Source organism: Oncorhynchus nerka, linkage group LG23 (assembly GCF_034236695.1).
Source record: "Oncorhynchus nerka isolate Pitt River linkage group LG23, Oner_Uvic_2.0, whole genome shotgun sequence".
Lineage (NCBI taxonomy): Eukaryota > Metazoa > Chordata > Actinopteri > Salmoniformes > Salmonidae > Oncorhynchus > Oncorhynchus nerka.
The window spans coordinates 53,229,147-53,247,381 of record NC_088418.1 but is presented as its reverse complement, the minus strand read 5'-3'; the positions used below and the strand labels follow the sequence as shown (position 1 = coordinate 53,247,381).

Here is an 18,235-nt window from a genome sequence, read left to right as displayed (position 1 = left end):
AGGGTATGGTTGTAGGTGCCAGGTGCACCAGTTTGAGTGTGTCAAGAACTGCAACGCTCCTGGGTTTTTCACGCTCAACAGTTTCCTGTGTGTATCAAGAATGGTCCACCACCCAAAGGACATCCAGCCAACTTGACACAACTTTGGCAAGCACTGGAGTCAACATGGGCCAGCATCACTGTGGAACGCTTTCGAGGGGGGTGCAACTGAATATTAGTGTTTTGTACACTCAGTGTATATCAATACATTCGGAACAACCTTAACATTACAAAAACTTTTATTGGATTAAATAAGTCTCACTTAGCAAATTAACAATACAACATTTTATTGACCAAATCCAACCCTCTCTCATAGACCTCTATACAAGAAATCCCCACTTGGTCTGCTTATTGCTGTATTCTCACGTAGACAGATTTTGATGGGAACGGAGCCTCTTCCTCTCTGACTGGACACAATCCCTTAACATTTGATTTCTTCTCAGGGATTTTTCTGTATTTTAACTAGGTGAGTTACAGAGATCATCAACCTGTGTTTAAAGCTGCAATCATTTTACCATGATGCTTCCCAGCTCTGCTTTAACAAAACAAAAACAATAACAACGGCACCGTTTCCCCTACTGTGGATTTCCTCTTTAAGGAAACAATAGTACGTCCACTTCTGTGTAGTGGTTATTGAGATCCAAGGGTCATGTGGTCATGGGGGGGTCGTCAAGGAAACATTTGAATTTTCCTTTGCTTTTAAAAAAAATCAAATAACCAAAGTTTGACTGTCGATATTTGTCTTTCACAGGATATTGGAAGCTCTGACGTAGCTAGTCACTGCCCTGCTTTTTCATATATAGCCAACCCCATTAGGTCTAATGTGCAGTAAATGATGAACTCTCTCTTCCACTCTGTGGTAACACATACACTAGAGAATGGCTAACGCTGCAGCAGCGTTCATGTGACAGTCGCTGTGCCTCTGGCCTACTTAGCTAGCCGTAGCATTCTGCACTTCCCCTCTAACTCTCACTCTGGGTTGAATGAGGCTCCATGCTTTCTCTCGCTCTCTCTTTTGACGACTGCTCCACTTCCTCATGGCAGGCCAGGGTCCGGGATGGGTTCCGGAATGAGAACGTCTTGTTCTCCCGGACAGAATCAAAGCAAATAGTGGCTGCCAAGTACAGCTCATGTGATTGCTGTGTGAAAATGCATCTCAGTTCCTACCCAAACCACCCCTCTGCCGGTCAGCTTGACAACCAACCCTCTCACTCATTCGCTCGCTCTTTCTTTCACCTCTCTTTATTCATCTCTCAGTCTCTTTCTCCCTCTCCCTCCCTCTCTCATCCAAATTCCAGTCTGCTTAATTGGCGAGCCCACACATTCAGACAGCCTTGCCAGAGTTGTTTTATTATTTTCACATAACATTTACCCGCTGACAAAGACCCTAATGCAACTGCAGTTATTGTCAGAATGATAAATAACTGATATGAAATGTAAAGGAAGGGAGATCTATAAAGGCAATTTGTAGACGTCTAATTTTCATAAAATAAAGGTGTGGGCAGGAGTTTTCCCCTTGTTTGCCAGTACCCTACTGAGGTTTCATTTCACACCCTCCCCAGGCCACCCCTGTGCCAACTCTGCCAGCCCAGACACACTGACAATGCGTACCTATCCACCAGACTGCTCGGCTCTGGAATCAACCTGCTCTAGACTAGAGCCTGCTGCTCACCTCAGGGCTAAAACCCTTCCATTCTAGAACAGTCTAGATTAGTGTTCAAGAGAGACTTAGAACTGTGTTTGAGCTGTTGTAGCTCTGGCAAAAGTAGAGTTTGCTGAGAGCAGGAACCAGGAGGGCTCTGGTGAAACAAATGCCATGCCACGTTACGGTTAACATCTTGTTATCAAACGCATACACATGCACAGTCACACACTCAAACAGACACGCACTCAAACAGACACTAAACTTGTCTTCGTCTGTTTCTTGTGAGCAAATGATGGAGCATTTCAGCAGTGCTGCACGTACAGCTAGTTTCTCTCTCCACCTGTCTCCCTCTTTCTCCCTCCGTTTCTCTGCAGCAGTGTATCCTAATGTCTGCAGCTCTTGTTCTTCTGCTGCTTCCTGCGTCACTTCCTCTCCTAGTCCATCCATGCTCATTTGCATGAGCACACACACACACACACACACACACAGTCACACACACAAGTCACAAGGGAGTTGTTAATCACAACCACAAGCACCAAGCGGAAATAAAACTTTAACAGCTGGTTTAAAAACCAGCTGTCTCCCACTCACAGGCACACAGATACAAACAGAGACATATGTATAACTAGAAACACACACAAACACTCTGACTACAACACACCTGCCTGAGGAAATGCAATAATTCAATACATCCCACACACAGTGAATCCACCAACCTCAGTGATCTCTGTACTCAAATCAGTCTGCAATCCAAGTGTTTTCAAGTAACATGCTACTGTTGACTCACCAGTAGTGATGGCGCATGGAGAGGGAGGAAGAGAGGGAGGGGAAAGAGGACAGGAATTAAATTGCAGTCTGCTGCAAATTACCAAGACACAGGAGGTGTCTGCGTGCTTCAACTTTAAATATAGCCGTGGCTTTAAAAGACAAACACAACAACATATCATTCAATGAAATTGTCTGTTGTAATGGACAAGAACAGACCCATTTGGCCTGTAACAGGGAGACTGTCAACACTGGACTTCATACGTGGCCTGTGACGCAGACTGCGATGTCGGTTTCAGCATGGACGTACACCAGACACACACACACAAACACTTGGGTGACAGTACTTGAGTGACACTCTAGCCATTTTAAACATGTCACTAATCTCGCTGCTTCCTCTGTAGTGTAGTGCAGCGCGTAGTTTAGCTAAGTCATGCACCCTCCAGAGGAAACAACTGCTTATATCCCTGAACCTCTCCTTTGAAATGGGTGTTAGAATATCCCCACACTCAATCTCACTCAATGCTTTGGAATGTCAACCCTGCTCAAACTCAAACATACTTCATTGCTGAGGGGAGGACGGCTCATAATAATGGCTGGAACGGTACAGTACAGTACAGTACAGTACAGACACATAAAATATCTAGGTCAAATAGGGGAGAGGCGTGTTGCTTTAGTCGTTTTTTTTAGACCAGGATTGCTGTTCACTGGAGCAATCTGAGATGGGAGTTCCATGGAATCAAGGCTCTTTATAATACTGTACGTTTTCTTGAATTTGGGGACTGTGAAAAGACCCCTGGTTGCATGTCTGGTACGGTAAGTGTGTGTGTCAGTTCTATGTGTATGTTGACTATGCAAACAATTTGGAATTTTGAACACGTTTCTTATAAAAACAGGAAGTGATACAGTCAGTATACTTTTAGCCAAGAAAGACTGGCATGCATAGTATTGATATTAGCCCTCTGATTACAGTGAAGAGCAATACGTGCTGCTCTGTTCTGGTTCAGCTGCAGTTTTTCTAGGTCCTTCTTTGCCGCAACTGACCATATGACTGTGCAATAATCAAGATAAGATAAAACTAGAGCCAGCAGGACTTGCTTTGTGGAGTGTGGTGTCAAAAAGCAGAGCATCTCTTTATCAATTAAAGACCACTCCCCATCTTCACAACAATTGAGCCAATACGTTTTGACCATGACAGTTTACTATCCAAGGTGACACCAAGTCATTTAGTCTCTTCAACTTGCTCAATAGCTAGATTATTCATTATCAGATTGAGCTGTGGTCCAGAATTTAGGCCAATGTGGCACTTTGTTGACAATGACATGAGGAGCAAAAATAAAATCCCTCAGAATGAATTAAATGCAGGGCCAACACAAGATTAAAGGAAACACATTAAAAGGGGAAAATGAGCCGGCTGAGACCTCCCCGGTTGCCTCGGTCGAGGCACGGGAACCTATCAAACCCGCTGAGGTACGGAAACCCGTCAAGCCAGCTGACACGGGGAACCTGCCGAGGCATGGGAATCCGACAAACTGGCTCCCATGTTGCTCCGGTTTTGACACCTGGACCCGATATCACTTAAGAATGGCCTTTGGTGAGGCATTATTCTGTAACGATGTGCGCTGAATGTCGGGAAGCAAGTTCAAGGAGTGTTTTTTTTTATAAACAAATTAACAAAACAAGTAACACGAACAACGCACAGACAAGAAACAGAGACAATGACACTTGGGGAAGGATCCAAAGGGAGTGACATATAGGGCAGGTAATCAAGGAGGTGATGAGTCAAGGTGAGTGTCATAATGCACGTAACGATGGTGACAGGTGTGCGCCATAACGAGCAGCCTGGTGACCTAGAGGCCGGAGAGGGAGCACACCCCAAAGTACCCCAAAGCTCAATCCTAGGCTCCACACTCTTCTCAGTTTACATCAACAACATATCTCAGGCAGTAGGAAGCTCTCTCATCCATTTATATGGAGATGATACAGTTTTATTCTCAGCAGGCTCCCCGGGTTTTGTGTTAAATGCTCTACAACAAAGCTTTCTTAGTGTCCAATAAGCTTTCTCTACCCTTAACCTTGTTCTGAACACCTCCAAAACAAAGGTCATGTGGTTTGGTAAGAAGAATGCCCCTCTCCCCGCAGGTGTGATTACTACCTCTGAGAGTTTAGAGCTTGAGGTAGTCACCTTATCAAATCAAACTTTGTCACATGCACCGTATAGAACAAGTGTAGACCTTACCGTGAAATGCTTACTTACAAGCCATTAACCAACAGTGCAGTTCAAGAAGAGTTAAGAAAATATTTACCAAATAGACTGAAGTAAAAAATAAGAATAAAAAGCAACACAATAAGAATAACAATAACGAGGCTATATACAGGGGTCACCCGTACCGAGTCAGTGTGCAGGGGTACAGGTGAGTTGAGGTAATTTGTACATGTAGGTAGGGTGAAGTGACTATGCATAGATAATGAACAACGAGTAGCAGCAGTGTACAAAAGGGAGGGGAGGGGGGCGGGGGTCAATGTAAATAGTCCGATGGCGATTTTATTAATTGTTCAGCAGTCTTATGTCTTGGGGGTAGAAGCTGTTGGGGAGCCTTTTGGTCCTAGACTTGGCGCTACGGTACCGCTTGCCGTGAAGTAGCAGAGAAAACAGTCTATAACTTGGGTGACTGGAGTTTCCTCTGACACCGCCTATTATATAGGTCCTGGATGGCAGGAAGTTTGGCTCCAGTGATGTACTGGGCCGTCAGGAAGTCCAGGATCCAGTTGCAGGGGGAGGTTTGTAATCCCAGAGTCCTTAGCTTAGTGATGAGCTTTGTGGGCACTATGGTGTTGAACGCTGAGCTGTAGTCAATGAACAGCATTCTCACATAGGTGTTCCTTTTGTCCAGGTGGGAAAGGGCAGTGTTGAGTGCAATAGAGATTGCGTTATCTGTGGATCTGTTGAGGCGGTATGCGAATTGGAGTGGGTCTAGGGTGTCCGGGAGGATTCTGTTGATGTGCCCCATGACCATCCTTTCAAAGCACTTCATGGCTACCGACGTGAGTGATTCGGGGCGGTAATCATTTAGGCAGATTACCTTCACTTCCTTTGACACAGGGACTATGGTGGTCTGCTTGAAACATGTAGGTATTACAGACTCGGTCAGGGAGAGGTTGAAAATGTCAGTGAAGACACTTGGTCCGCGCATGCTTTGAGTACACATCCTGGCAATTCGCCTGGCCCAGCGGTTTTGTGAATGTTGACCTGTTTAAAGGTTTTGTTCACATCGGCTACCGAGAGCGTTATCAGTCATCCAGAACAGCTGGTGCTCTCGTGCATTTTTTAATTTTTTAATTTATTTTTTACCTTTATTAAACTAGGCAAGTCAGTTAAGAACAAATTCTTATTTTCAATGACGGCCTAGGAACAGAACAATGGGTTAACTGCCTTGTTCAGGGTCAGAACGACAGATTTTTACCTTGTCAGCTCGGGGATTCGATATTGCAACCTTTCGGTTACTAATCCAATGCTCTAAACACTAGGCTACCTGCCGCCCCATGCATGCTCAGTGTTGCTTGCCTCGAAACGAGCATAAAAGGCATTTTGCTTGTCTGGTAGGCTCACGTCATTGGACAGCTCGTGTCTGGGTTTCCCTTTGTAGTCCATAATAGTTTTCAAGTCCTGACACATCCGACGAGCATCAGAGCCGGTGTAGTAGGATTCAATCTTAATCCTGTATTGACGCTTTGCTTGTTTGATGGTTCGTCTGAGGGCATAGTGGGATTTCTTATAAGTGTCCGGATTAGTTTCCAGCTCCTTGAAAGCGGAAGCTCTAGCTTTTAGCTCGATGCGGATGTTGCCTGTAATCCATGGCTTCTGGTTGGAATATGTACGTACGGTCACTGTGGGGACGATGTCGTCGATGCACTTATTGATGAAGCCGATGACTGAGGTGGTGTACTCCTCAATGTCATTGGATGAATCCCGGAACATATTCCAGTCTGTGCTAGCAAAACAGTACTGTAGCGTAGCATCCGCGTCATCTGACCACTTCCGTATTGAGCAAGTCACTGGTACTCCCTGCTTTAGTTTTTGCTTGTAATCAGGAATCATGAGGATAGAATTACGGTCAGATTTGCCAAATGTAGGGCGAGGGAGAGCTTTGTATGCATCTCAGTGTGTGGAGTAAAGGTGGTCTATGATTTTTTCCCCCTCTGGTTGCACATGTAACATGCTGGTAGAAATTTGGTAAAACTGATTTAAATTTGCCTGTATTAAAGTCCCTGGCCACTAGGAGCGCTGCTTCTGGGTGAGCATTTTCTTCTTTGCTTATGGCCTTATAGAGTTGGTTGAGAGCAGTCTTCGTGCCACTTTCGTTCTGTGGTGGTAAATAGATAGCTATGAATAATATAGATGAGAACTCTCTTGTTAGATAGTGTGGTCTTCAGCTTGTCATAAAGGTACCTCGAGACTTCTTCAATATTAGACATCGCGCACCAGCTGTTATTGACAAACAAACACACAACCCACCTCTGGTGTTCCCAGAGGTAGAGTCTCTGTTCTGCCAGTGCATGGAAAATCCTGCCTTTAATATCTGTATTATCGTTCAGCCACGTCTCAGTGAAACATGAGATATCACTGTTTTTAATGTCCCATTGGTAGGATAATCTTAATCGTAGGTCATCAATTTTATTTTCCAATGATTGAACATTAGCAAGAAGAACGGATGTCAGTGGGAGGTTACTCGCTCGCCTACAGATTCTCAGAAGGCAGCCAGATCTGCGGTCCCTTTTCCTGCGTCTGTTCTTCAAGCAAATTACGGGGATCTGGGCCCGTTCCAGTGAAAGCAGTATATTCTTTTCGTTGGACTCGTTAAAGGAAGTAATCACTGTTCTGATACCCAGAAGTTATTTTCAGTCATAAAAGACGCTAGCAGCAACATTATGTACAAAAAACGTTAAAAAAAAAAAAAAAGTTACACAAAACACAAAAGAACTAACAAAATAGCACAATTGTTTTGGAGAATGTTAAACGTTAGCCATGTTCTTTGGCGCCATCTTTTAGCCATACTTGGGAGTATGGCTAGATGGTACACTGTCCTTCTCTCATCACATATCAAAGCTGCAGGCTAAAGTTAAATCTAGACTTGGTTTCCTCTATCGTAATCACTCCTCTTTCACCCCAGCTTCCAAACTAACCCTGATTCAAGTGACCATCCTACCCATGCTAGATTACGGAGACATAATTCATAGATTGTTGGGTAAGGGCGCTCTCGAGGGGCTAGATGTTCTTTACTATTCGGCCATCAGATTTGCCCCCAATGCTCCTTATAGGACCAATCACTGTACTCTATACTCCTCTGTAAACTGGTAATCTCTGTATACCTGTCACAAGACCCACTGGTTGATAATTATTTATAAAACCCTCTTAGGCCTCACTCCTCCCTATCTGAGATATCTAGTGCAGCCCTCATCCTCCACATACAACACCCATTCTTCCAGTCACATTCTGTTAAAGGTCCCCAGAGCACACACATCCCTGGGTTGATCGTCAATTCAGTTCGCTGCAGCTAGCGACTGGAACGAGCCACAACAAACACTCAAACTGGACAGTTTTATCTCAATCTCTTTATTCAAAGACTCAATCATGGACACTCTTACTGACAGTTGTGGCTGCTTTGTGTGATGTATTGTTGTCTCTACCTTCTTTCCCTTTGTGCTGTTGTCTGTGCAAAAGAATGTTTGTCCCATGTTGTGTACCACGTTGTTGTCATGTTGTGTTGCTACCATGCTGTGTTGTCATGTGTCGCTGCCTTGATATGTTGTTGTCTTATGTCTCTCTTTATGTAGTGCTGTGTTGTCTCTCATCGTGATGTGTGTTTTGTCATATATATATTTAATCCCAGCCCCCATCACCACAGGATGCCTTTTGGTAGGCCGTCATTGTCATCGGCAGACTCAACAGCCTTGGTTTCTCAAATGATTGCCTCGCCTGGTTCACCAACTACTTCTCCGACAGAGTTCAGTGTGTCAAATCTGAGGGCCTGTTGTCCGGGCCTCTGGCAGTCTCTATGGGGGTGCCACAGGGTTCAATTCTTGGGTCGACTCTCTTCTCTGAATATATCAATGATGTCGCTCTTGCTGCTGGTGAGTCTCTGATCCACCTCTAAGCAGACGACACCATTCTGTATACATCTGGCCCTTTTTGGACACTGTGTTGACAACCCTCTAGACGAGCTTCAATGCCATACAACACTCCTTCCGTGGCCTCCAACTGCTCTTAAATACAAGTAAAACTAAATGCATGCTCTTCAACCGATCGCTGCCTGCACCTGTCCGCCCGTCCAGCATCACTACTCTGGACGGTTCTGACTTAGAATATGTGGACAACTACAAATACCTAGGTGGTTAGACTGTAAACTCTCCTTCCAGACTCACATAAAACATCGCCAATCCAAAGTTAAATCTAGAAATGGCTTCCTATTTCGCAACAAAGCATCCTTCACTCATGCTGCCAAACATACCCTCGTAAAACTGACCATCTTACCGATCCTCGACTTTGGTGATGTCATTTACAAAATAGCCTCCAACCCCCTACTCAACAAATTGGATGCAGTCTATCACAGTGCCATCCGTTTTGTCACCAAAGCCCCATATACTACCCACCACTGCGACCTGTACGCTCTCTTTGGCTGGCCCTCGCTTCATACTCGTCGCCAAACCCACTGGCTCCAGGTCATCTACAAGACCCTGCTAGGTAAAGTCCTGCCTTATCTCTGCTCGCTGGTCACCATAGCTGCACCCACCTGTAGCACGCGTTCCAGCAGGTATTTCTCAGTTGTCACCCACAAAGCCAATTCCTACTTTGGCCGCCTCTCCTTCCAGTTCTCTGCTGCCAATGACTGGAACAAACTACAAAAATCTCTGAAACTGGAAACACGTATCTCCCTCACTAGCTTTAAGCACCAGCTGTCAGAGCAGCTCACAGATCACTGCACATATCCATCTATAAATAGCCCAAACAACTACCTCTTCCCCTACTGTATTTATTTATTTTTGCTCCTTTGCTCCCCAGTATTTCTACTTTGCACACTCATCTACTGTCAAATCTACCATTCCAGTGTTTTAATTGCTACATTGTATTTACTTCGCCACCATGGCCTATTTATTGCCTTTACCTCCCTTATCTCACCTCATTTGCTCATATTGTATCTAGACTTATTTTTCTACTGTATTATTGACTGTATGTTTGTTTTACTCCATGTGTAACTCTGTGTTGTTATATGTGTCGAACTGCTTTGCTTTATCTTGGCCAGATCGCAGTTGCTTAAATAAAGGTGAAATAAGGTGAAATAAATAAATAAAAATAGTAAATACATTTTTTTTCTTAACTGACTTGCCTAGTTAAATAAAAGTTAAATAAAATAAAGAATATTCAGGTCGGAAAGTCGGAGGTCTAGGAATATGGAATTCCGAGTTGGGTGAACTTTTAAAACGATTTCTCTCTGTCAGAGTTCGTTTTTTTTTCGAATCCCAGTTATCATGAACTTTAGAGATTTGCGAGTTCCTACCTGTTTTGAAAGCGCATTTGTCCCTGACACTACTCCGACATACTTACTGTAGAAGGCAGTGACGTCGCATGTTATTGCCACATTTCCCTAACATCCCGTTCCGGTCCGACAGGGGGACCGTAGAACATGTTGGTAAAGGATTTGGCCCCACCTGTAGGCTGACAGGGGGGGGGGGGGGGTATGGGATGTAATCAACGGCGGACGGTCCTACAGCTACGCAGTTTCCGATTTGACAGTAGAAATGTATCCATGCATCGGACATATAAAGGCTACCCCAATCACAATGATGCAGCCTAGTATTTGGTTAATTCTATAACTTTACAATTATTTCACAGAAATACACTTTAACCAGGTTATGAATGATTTTGCTACCCAATATGTTACATCACAATATAATATAATTCATAAAGATGAGTAGTTATGTTCTGTTTTTGTTGCGTAATGATGACGATTGGAGAGATCTGAACATCACAAATTATGAAAATGCCGCCCTCTCCGCTGTCAGCGCAAGCTCCAAATTACCTGTCTTGACAACGCAAAATCAGACTATAATAGCGACTTCAATTTTAGTTTAAACAATTTTTTTTATTGCTTGTATTTTCTAGCCTTGGACCGGACAGCTGTCTATGTGTTGTTTCGGTGCCATCCTTCAAGATATGGGTGAGGTGGACGACCTATAGGCATTATTTTTTAAACAGCATACATGCAATAGGCTATCAAATATGTGTAGAAAGCCAAGACCCAGTTGTCGAGTTTACTTCAACTTCAATCTGCGCAACACAAACTGGAATGCGGACATTGGCAAAGCTATAGAGAGCAAAACCCATCTGGCAGAATTTTTTTTAAAATCTGCTCAGCCACAAGAGCAGGGGCGAATTTTCGTTTCACGCACTTAGAGAAAACAGAACACAATGCGATTCCTCCGCTGTGTCAACACCAGAAAGCCAAAATAACGCGCAGAAAGCACCTGCGGTAACGCGCAGAAATGACAGCTGAGCAGAGCATAGAGAAACAGTGTCTCTACCCAGCTGCGTATCAACCATCTGGGACATTATATAAATAAGTTCACTCACCTGAGACGCGCACCGATTCCACTCCCAGGTAGATGGATGGAATAAACACGTACTTAAAAGGGATCTTCCCCTTCAAAAAGTGCTTAATAGTTGTAGGTATAATCGCGAATGAACAGACATGTCCCGTCAGATGGGGACGTATTCTGGACCGCCCCTGTTCTCTACTTGGTCCCCAGTTGCACCGAGGCTATTGCGCGGGTGCTATTGCAGATGAGTGCGTAGATTTTTTTATCAGCTCAGGGTACACTACGTATCTGTTTTCCTGCTGTTTCATTATATCATGTCCATCATGTGACATGGCCAAGCCTCTCAATGGGAACTTAAAGGGACCTCCCACGTGATCCAGTCCATGCGCAGTCACTATGGGCAGGGGGAAGTCCACTGCGCTCGGTAAACAGCAATGAGCCATTAATCGTATAATAAAGACTACAGCGTCCCAAGTTCTGGCCCATATAATATAAGCTAGCCTACATAATAGTATACGTCTCCAAAATATTCACATAGTGAGTTATTTCCCGCATAAATGAGCTCATGTGTGGGCTATAACATCGACATGACCATGACTCAGGAATGAGATGAGCAGGTGCATGTATTGCTATTATAGGACCAATGCAGTGTCTACTGACCTCTTGGCCTATAGGTTAATATATGTTTTATCATGATAAACATGTAGCCTATAATTTTTTTTTACCAAAGTTCGAATACTGAAGTGAGTGCCTGAAAAATGAAACAATAGTTTACAAAATGAGTCATAATTTAATATTGACTATACTTCTCAATGTCACTCAATAATCCCTTGTCAGCTGTGCTTTAGACCAAAAAAGTCACGAATAAAAAGTGCCTCTCCACTCCATTAATGCTAAATTAAGAGGTTCCTGTGCCAAGTGCTGCTTGTGCACTTAGAAGAAATGTCACTTTCGTGCAGTTCTTACATCAAGAAGCTTCCTGGTAATCCACTTGGAGATAATTCCCCGGTGTGCATTTGACACGGAGATGGTCCTTTAGAAAAATGTGATGATCAAAGCCTGGTTGACGCGCAGAAAGTCATGGCTATTATTGTTATCAGTCATTTATATACAATTATGAAGCTTTGTTTATAATAAGATTATTGTTTTTGCAATTATATAAAAGCCTAATAGTAAACCAAATAAAAATAGAATCCAAGTTTATTGGTCGCATACACCGATGTTATAGCGGGTGCCGCGAAATGCTTGTGTTACTAGCTCCTAACAGTGCAGACAAATGTCAAACAACCAACACAAATAATCAAAAACAAGATCGAATCAGTACAGTCATTGCCCCATAGGTTGGACAGTCACAGAGCGAGAGAGCGAGAGAGAGAGAGAGAGAGAGAGAGAGAGAGAGAGAGAGAGAGAGAGAGAGCGAGAGAGAGAGAATGATAGAATGATAGAGAGAGGTGAGGGGGGGGGGGGCTTTTATGCTGACGGGAAAGGGTGATGAGGAGTAATGTGCCCTGTGACATACAGGCAGGAACTGAGATCATCAGGGAAGATGACATAAGAATGAAGCGGTGACTCTAGTATCATGTGATATCCTCATCATTGGGAGTTTGGTGGGAAACAGGTTGGGAAGTCAAATTCATGGGCCTATGTTAAAAATGAATAAGGAAAACCAAACACAGAAGGAAACATCAGTCTTGCTTGTGTGAGATAATACCGATTCCATATCTTTGAGAGATACAGTATTACAAACATATTCTAAATTATGTTGATGCTGTTCATTTTCTCAACGTGCAACAATTATGAGACAAGCCTATACTCAAGCCTATACTGAATAGTTTCTAAAAGTTTATAAACTATATTATTTCTGCAGATAAAACAGGTGTCAGGAGAAACCTATTGCGATAACACACACACACACAAACACAGGCAAGCGCACACACACACACACACACACACACACACACACACACACACACACACACACACACACACACACACACACACACTAAGCCAAATGCATAACTAATGGAAGCAGCATGGTTGAAATAACTTGGTGCAAGTGTTCCAGGCACATTTTCAGGGTCACTAATCAACATCCTGTCCTCATAAATATTTTTGAACAGTTTTCTCTATTATTGAACTTGACCGATGTAACCATGCGCATTAATCGAATTAAAGTGTATTGTCTCTTTAAGAGCTGTCACTCGAGCCTTTGCTGCTTGTCATTTTCTGCAACAAGATGGCGGTCGTTCCAGAGAACAGAGTCCTCTCCTTCAGTGTTTTTAAATGGAGCTCGTATTCCTCCACATATTTACCAGAGTGAGTAATGCACACATACGTTGACCACATTTATGTATTTGTTTTCGTTGCTGCAGGTCTCATTAACTGCCACAGTGCATCGAAATCATGTCTCCGCGGCCTAGCTTGTGACTGCGAGCTAACTACTCCACCGTTAGGCAACAGGGATAACGTTAGCTAGTTAGATTTACTCGAGTAAACAAAATGCACGCATAGCCAGCTAAATTGATTATTTTTGTACTGTGTGACGTCTTTCCATGCAATGTAAAGCCGATAATGGTAATTATCTAACAGCCGTACTAACGAGTTGGGAAAAAAAGCTAGCTAGTTAAGTTAGCGAGCTCGCAAACTAGACGAGCATGCCACCACCACTAAGTTAGTAGCCAAAACCACTCATGACTTTTTATATTAACTAGTAAGCTAAATAGTTAACTAATCATACAGAACTTTTTTCTCCTACACTTTTTGTAGGCATGTTTAGTCTGATTGTTCTGTACCCGTTCGTGCAAGGCCAAAGGGTATAACCAGTTAATGTTAGGTAACGAGCTAGTATGTTTCTATGGTATTGCTTGGGTAACTTGACACCATAGGAAATGCCTGTACAGTCAGCTATTTATGGACCCTATTATCCCGCTCTTTTAAAAACAGTGGAATTGCTAGTGTCAGCACTAATGTTTACTGCTTTTATACAGGCAGCCCAATTTAGATTTTTTTTCTCCCGCAAATGGGTCTTCTTTCCTTACCCACAGATATTTTTCAAAGCTGATCTGATTGGTCGAAAGACCCATTATTGAGAAATATCAGAATTGGTCTGCCTTTGTAATTGCAGCCTTGAAGACAATAGTATCACTGCCCCTGTCACAATACCACCCCATGATTGATGAGATTTTTTTTATTTGACCTTTTATTTAACTAGGCAAGTCAGTTAAGAACAAATTCTTATTTTCAATGATGGTCTAGGAAAGGTGGGTTCCTTGTTCAGGGGCAGAACAACATATTTGTACTACATTGTCAGCTCAGGGATTCGATCTTGCAACCTTTTGGTTACTAGTCCAATGCTCTAACCACTAGGCTACCTGACCACTAGATCAGTCATCAGTAGGCCTAACTTGCTCTGTCTGGCCAATGCTGGGCAATTTACTGGGCAAATTAGGAACGCTGTTCAGGTCAGTCCATTTCGTTATTTAACAAGTCAAATAAGCTTATTGACCAATCAGGACTTGAATATGACTGCACATTACTTAATCATTTAACATGTACATTTTATATGTAGTGATTACACTTACTTGTATTTCATATGTCACAGTGATTCACTGGTACATATGCTATGATGCTGTTAACATGGCTGTATACAGGAAGTTTTCCCTCCACAAAAGGGCTTTATTACAGACAGGAATACTCGTTAGTTTCATTAGGTATCCGGGTGGCTGGTCTCAGACAATCCCGCAGGTGAAGAAGCCGGATGGGGAGATCCAGGGCTGGTGTGGTTACACGTGGTCTGTGTTTTTGAGGCTGGTTGGACATATTGCCAAATTCTCTAAAACGACATTGGAGGTGACTTATGGTAGAGAATTTAATGTTAATTTATCTGTCAACTGCTCTGGTAGAAATTCCTGAATTCAGCATGCCACCTGTGGAATGATCATGCTGTTAAATCAGCTTCTTGATATGCCACACCTGTCAGGTGGATGGGTTATCTTGGCAAATGAGAAATGTTCACTAACAGGGATGTAAACAAATGTGTGCACAATTTGAGAGAAACTTTTTGTGTGTATGGAACAATTCTGTGATCACTTTACATGTTGTGTGTTATATTTTTGTTCAGTATAGTTAGCATTCTCTTTGATTCCCTTTGATTTTGTTAGCATTCTGGTAAGTTATGTTTTTGGGGCTTTGAATATTAGGGCTATATAAATACCCCTCCAGTCAACTTGTGCAATAGATAACGCAGATCTCGTTCATCATTTTGCATGTTAGATCATTTTTCATTATGAAGCTTACCAGTACTAGTTTCGCAAAACAGGGGTTTGAGGCAGTCACGTGTGTTTGTTTATAAAGAAGCACAACGAGCAAAATGGGAGCTTTGTAAGGTGAGTCACTTCTGCAGCGCAACTTAGTTGTGGTGATCAAGTTACACTTGTATGAAATCCACTACTAATGTTTTCCAGATATATATTATAACTATTCAATGAACTATTTAAGATGTGCCAAATTCTCTCCAGCTGGGTTTTGCTACGTAACTTGTGAATGTTGCTAACTTGCAAGATCAAGCTTCTTGGTAACCACATCAGAGAAAATCCCCTGCCTAATATTTGTGTTGTTGTGCGTGCTGCAAACTGCGTTTTGAGATACTTGCATAACTTTATGAGCTGGGTTGTCTGTCCAAGTAATAAATATTTGCATGCGCTCATTACCATTTACCTAGCATCCGCTATGAGAATTCTTTAGTATTTGTTAGCATTTTGATAGCATTCTGGTAAGTACATTCTTTGGGGCTTTTATTTCTGTTTGGAGAAATATATATATTTACTTGTGCACTACTAGTAATACCGTATATCCCAGGATGGCACAGGCAAGGTATGGAAAACTGGACACCGCTGAACCCTGATCATTGGTCTCTGATCTGTACTACATAGAAATGCGTAATTCTACACGAAGGTAGAAATATGCAGTATCATTCATTACATATAGGTATTATTCTACACACTGGCTATTCGAATGAGTTCTGCTCCCAAACATTACGAAATTTGGTTGGTTTGAACTGGATCAAATCTGATCGAATCATAGACTTCTATGTTTCACAAGTTTAGACATCAAATTACAGTCGAGTTTAGTACAGTACATTATACTGTACTCTAGTGCGCTCTGTTACTGACTGTTTTCACGCTTTTGCTTTGGCAACCAGACGACAGAATAATAAATCAAATGAGCTGAACATAAGGGAGGACAGTAGGTGACCAAACTGTGGTTTGTCTACTCTGATTAAGTAAGAGTATTAAATCAAATCCAATTTTATTGGTCAAATACACATGGTTAGCAGATATTAATGTGAGCGAAATGCTTGTGCTTCTAGTTATGACCGTGCAGTAATATCTAACAATTTCACAACTACCTTATACAAAGTAATGTAAAGGAATGAATATGTACAAGTATATTACAAGTTTTAATTAATAGACAAATGTATTTCAGTAAAAACACCAACTAGCTTAATTGGTAGGTCTACTTTTACTTGTTACTAAATGTGAACTTTCATTATCCTCCCTCATGAGGGAGAGCAGGGCTCGACATTAACACTTGTCCGGGGCTAGTAAAAAAAGATAATCGGACAAGAATAATATCATTTTAAGTTGCCCGAATGGAAAAGTAAAAGAAGAAGAAATCACAATATCGAACAATTAGGTTACTCCGATCAGAATTGTATCAGTGTGCTCCGGATGCAATGTGTTACCCACTGTCCTACAAATCTCTGCAGAACGCATCGGAGTATAATTATTGTAGGCCTACATTGACGGGCACGAGCTGTCTTTCAATCATGCAGTCACAAGATGCGTGTTTGAAATCAGTGACCCTAACCACGTGTGCACATTGGTTGATATTCATTGCTTGTTAGTGAGTTATTTACCCAGTTATAGCAGATTTTTGGTCAGCAATGAAAATCCTGGAAAAGTCATGGTGTGCATCACCTGCCTGTGCCAGTGGGCTGTTGCCAGAGGAGAGGGATGGATTTGCGCAGAAGGTAAATTAACGATAATCAGCCAAACTCAACCATGTTTTCAATTGGCTATCTCACTATTCAACTATTTAGCTATCAGCATGTATTAATGTCATGTTCAATGTCCTAAAATAACTTTCCAATGGCCCTCGTGTATAACTGCAAATGGCCGACACGCAGTTGATAGTTGATAAAACCAATACTGCATACTCCGGTTGTTAAACCGTATGTGTCTCAAGCTCTCAAAATTGGATAAGATTCTCCTCTGTTCAATACTGGCCATGTAATTCTGACAGGATATTCCAATAATATTTATTAAACTAATTGACAAGTAGCCCATATGCTGTCAAGATCTCCCCTGAACACGGACTATTTTAACCTTACAAATAGATAAACATTTAGGTCTGCTACCTCACCCGCCTTAGCCATTTGATCCCTTGTTCATTGAATGAGGGATCTCTTTTATAAAAACGTAAAGTATTTGGTTGTAATTGTAATGTTGCAGGATGGTAAACCATCCTCCATGAAATTCCAGGAGAGCTACTGGGTTTGCAGGCTTTTGCTCCAGCCCTGCTTGAGCACACCACATTGTAAAATATCAGCTGCTCAACAGGACCTTGATATGCTGACTCTGGTTTGTTTGAGCAGGGTTGTGTCAAACGCCTGGACACCCCAGTATCTCTCCAGATGGAAGGTTGACGGACCACGTGTTTTATACACTAGCCTGTCTGCAGTATTTCACTTTTGGGGGGGGTTTAAGTCAATCAAATTAAATAAAATGTCATTATAAAGACCTTTTTTACATCAGCAGATGTCACAAGGTGCTTATACAGAAACCCAGCCTAAAAGCCAGCAATGCAGATGGCTAGGAAAAACTCCCTGGAAGGCAGGAACCTAGGAAGAAACCGAGGGAGGGTCCAGGCTCTGAGGGGTGGCATGTCCTCTTCTGGCTGTGCCGGTTGGAGATTACAAGAGTACATGGCCATTAAAGCCAGCTCAAGATGCAAGTGCCTTGGTTAAGGCCACAACAGCAAGAGATGCTGCATCAGTGGCGATTTTATCATCTAAATTTAGGTGGGGCAAAAAAAAAAAAAGTGGGATGCATGCCAGCAAAGCCACTAAACAATATATTAATTATAATGGTGATGGTGACAAATGGTGCCCACAAACTGTTAGGACCTACAT

At 42.5% G+C, this 18,235-nt stretch overlaps 1 protein-coding gene across 3 annotated transcripts in view; it reads left to right on the top strand.

The window, feature by feature from the left end:
* Positions 1-13,249: 13,249 nt before the first annotated feature.
* Positions 13,250-18,235, top strand: part of LOC115107022 (muskelin-like) — a 34,940-nt gene continuing 29,954 nt past the window's right edge. For all 3 annotated transcript variants that reach the window (XM_029630351.2, XM_065008255.1, XM_065008254.1), the window contains exon 1: positions 13,250-13,359. In XM_029630351.2, coding sequence (XP_029486211.1) covers positions 13,280-13,359 — 80 coding nt within the window. In that variant the 5' untranslated portion in view covers positions 13,250-13,279. The remainder of the gene's footprint in view (positions 13,360-18,235) is intronic.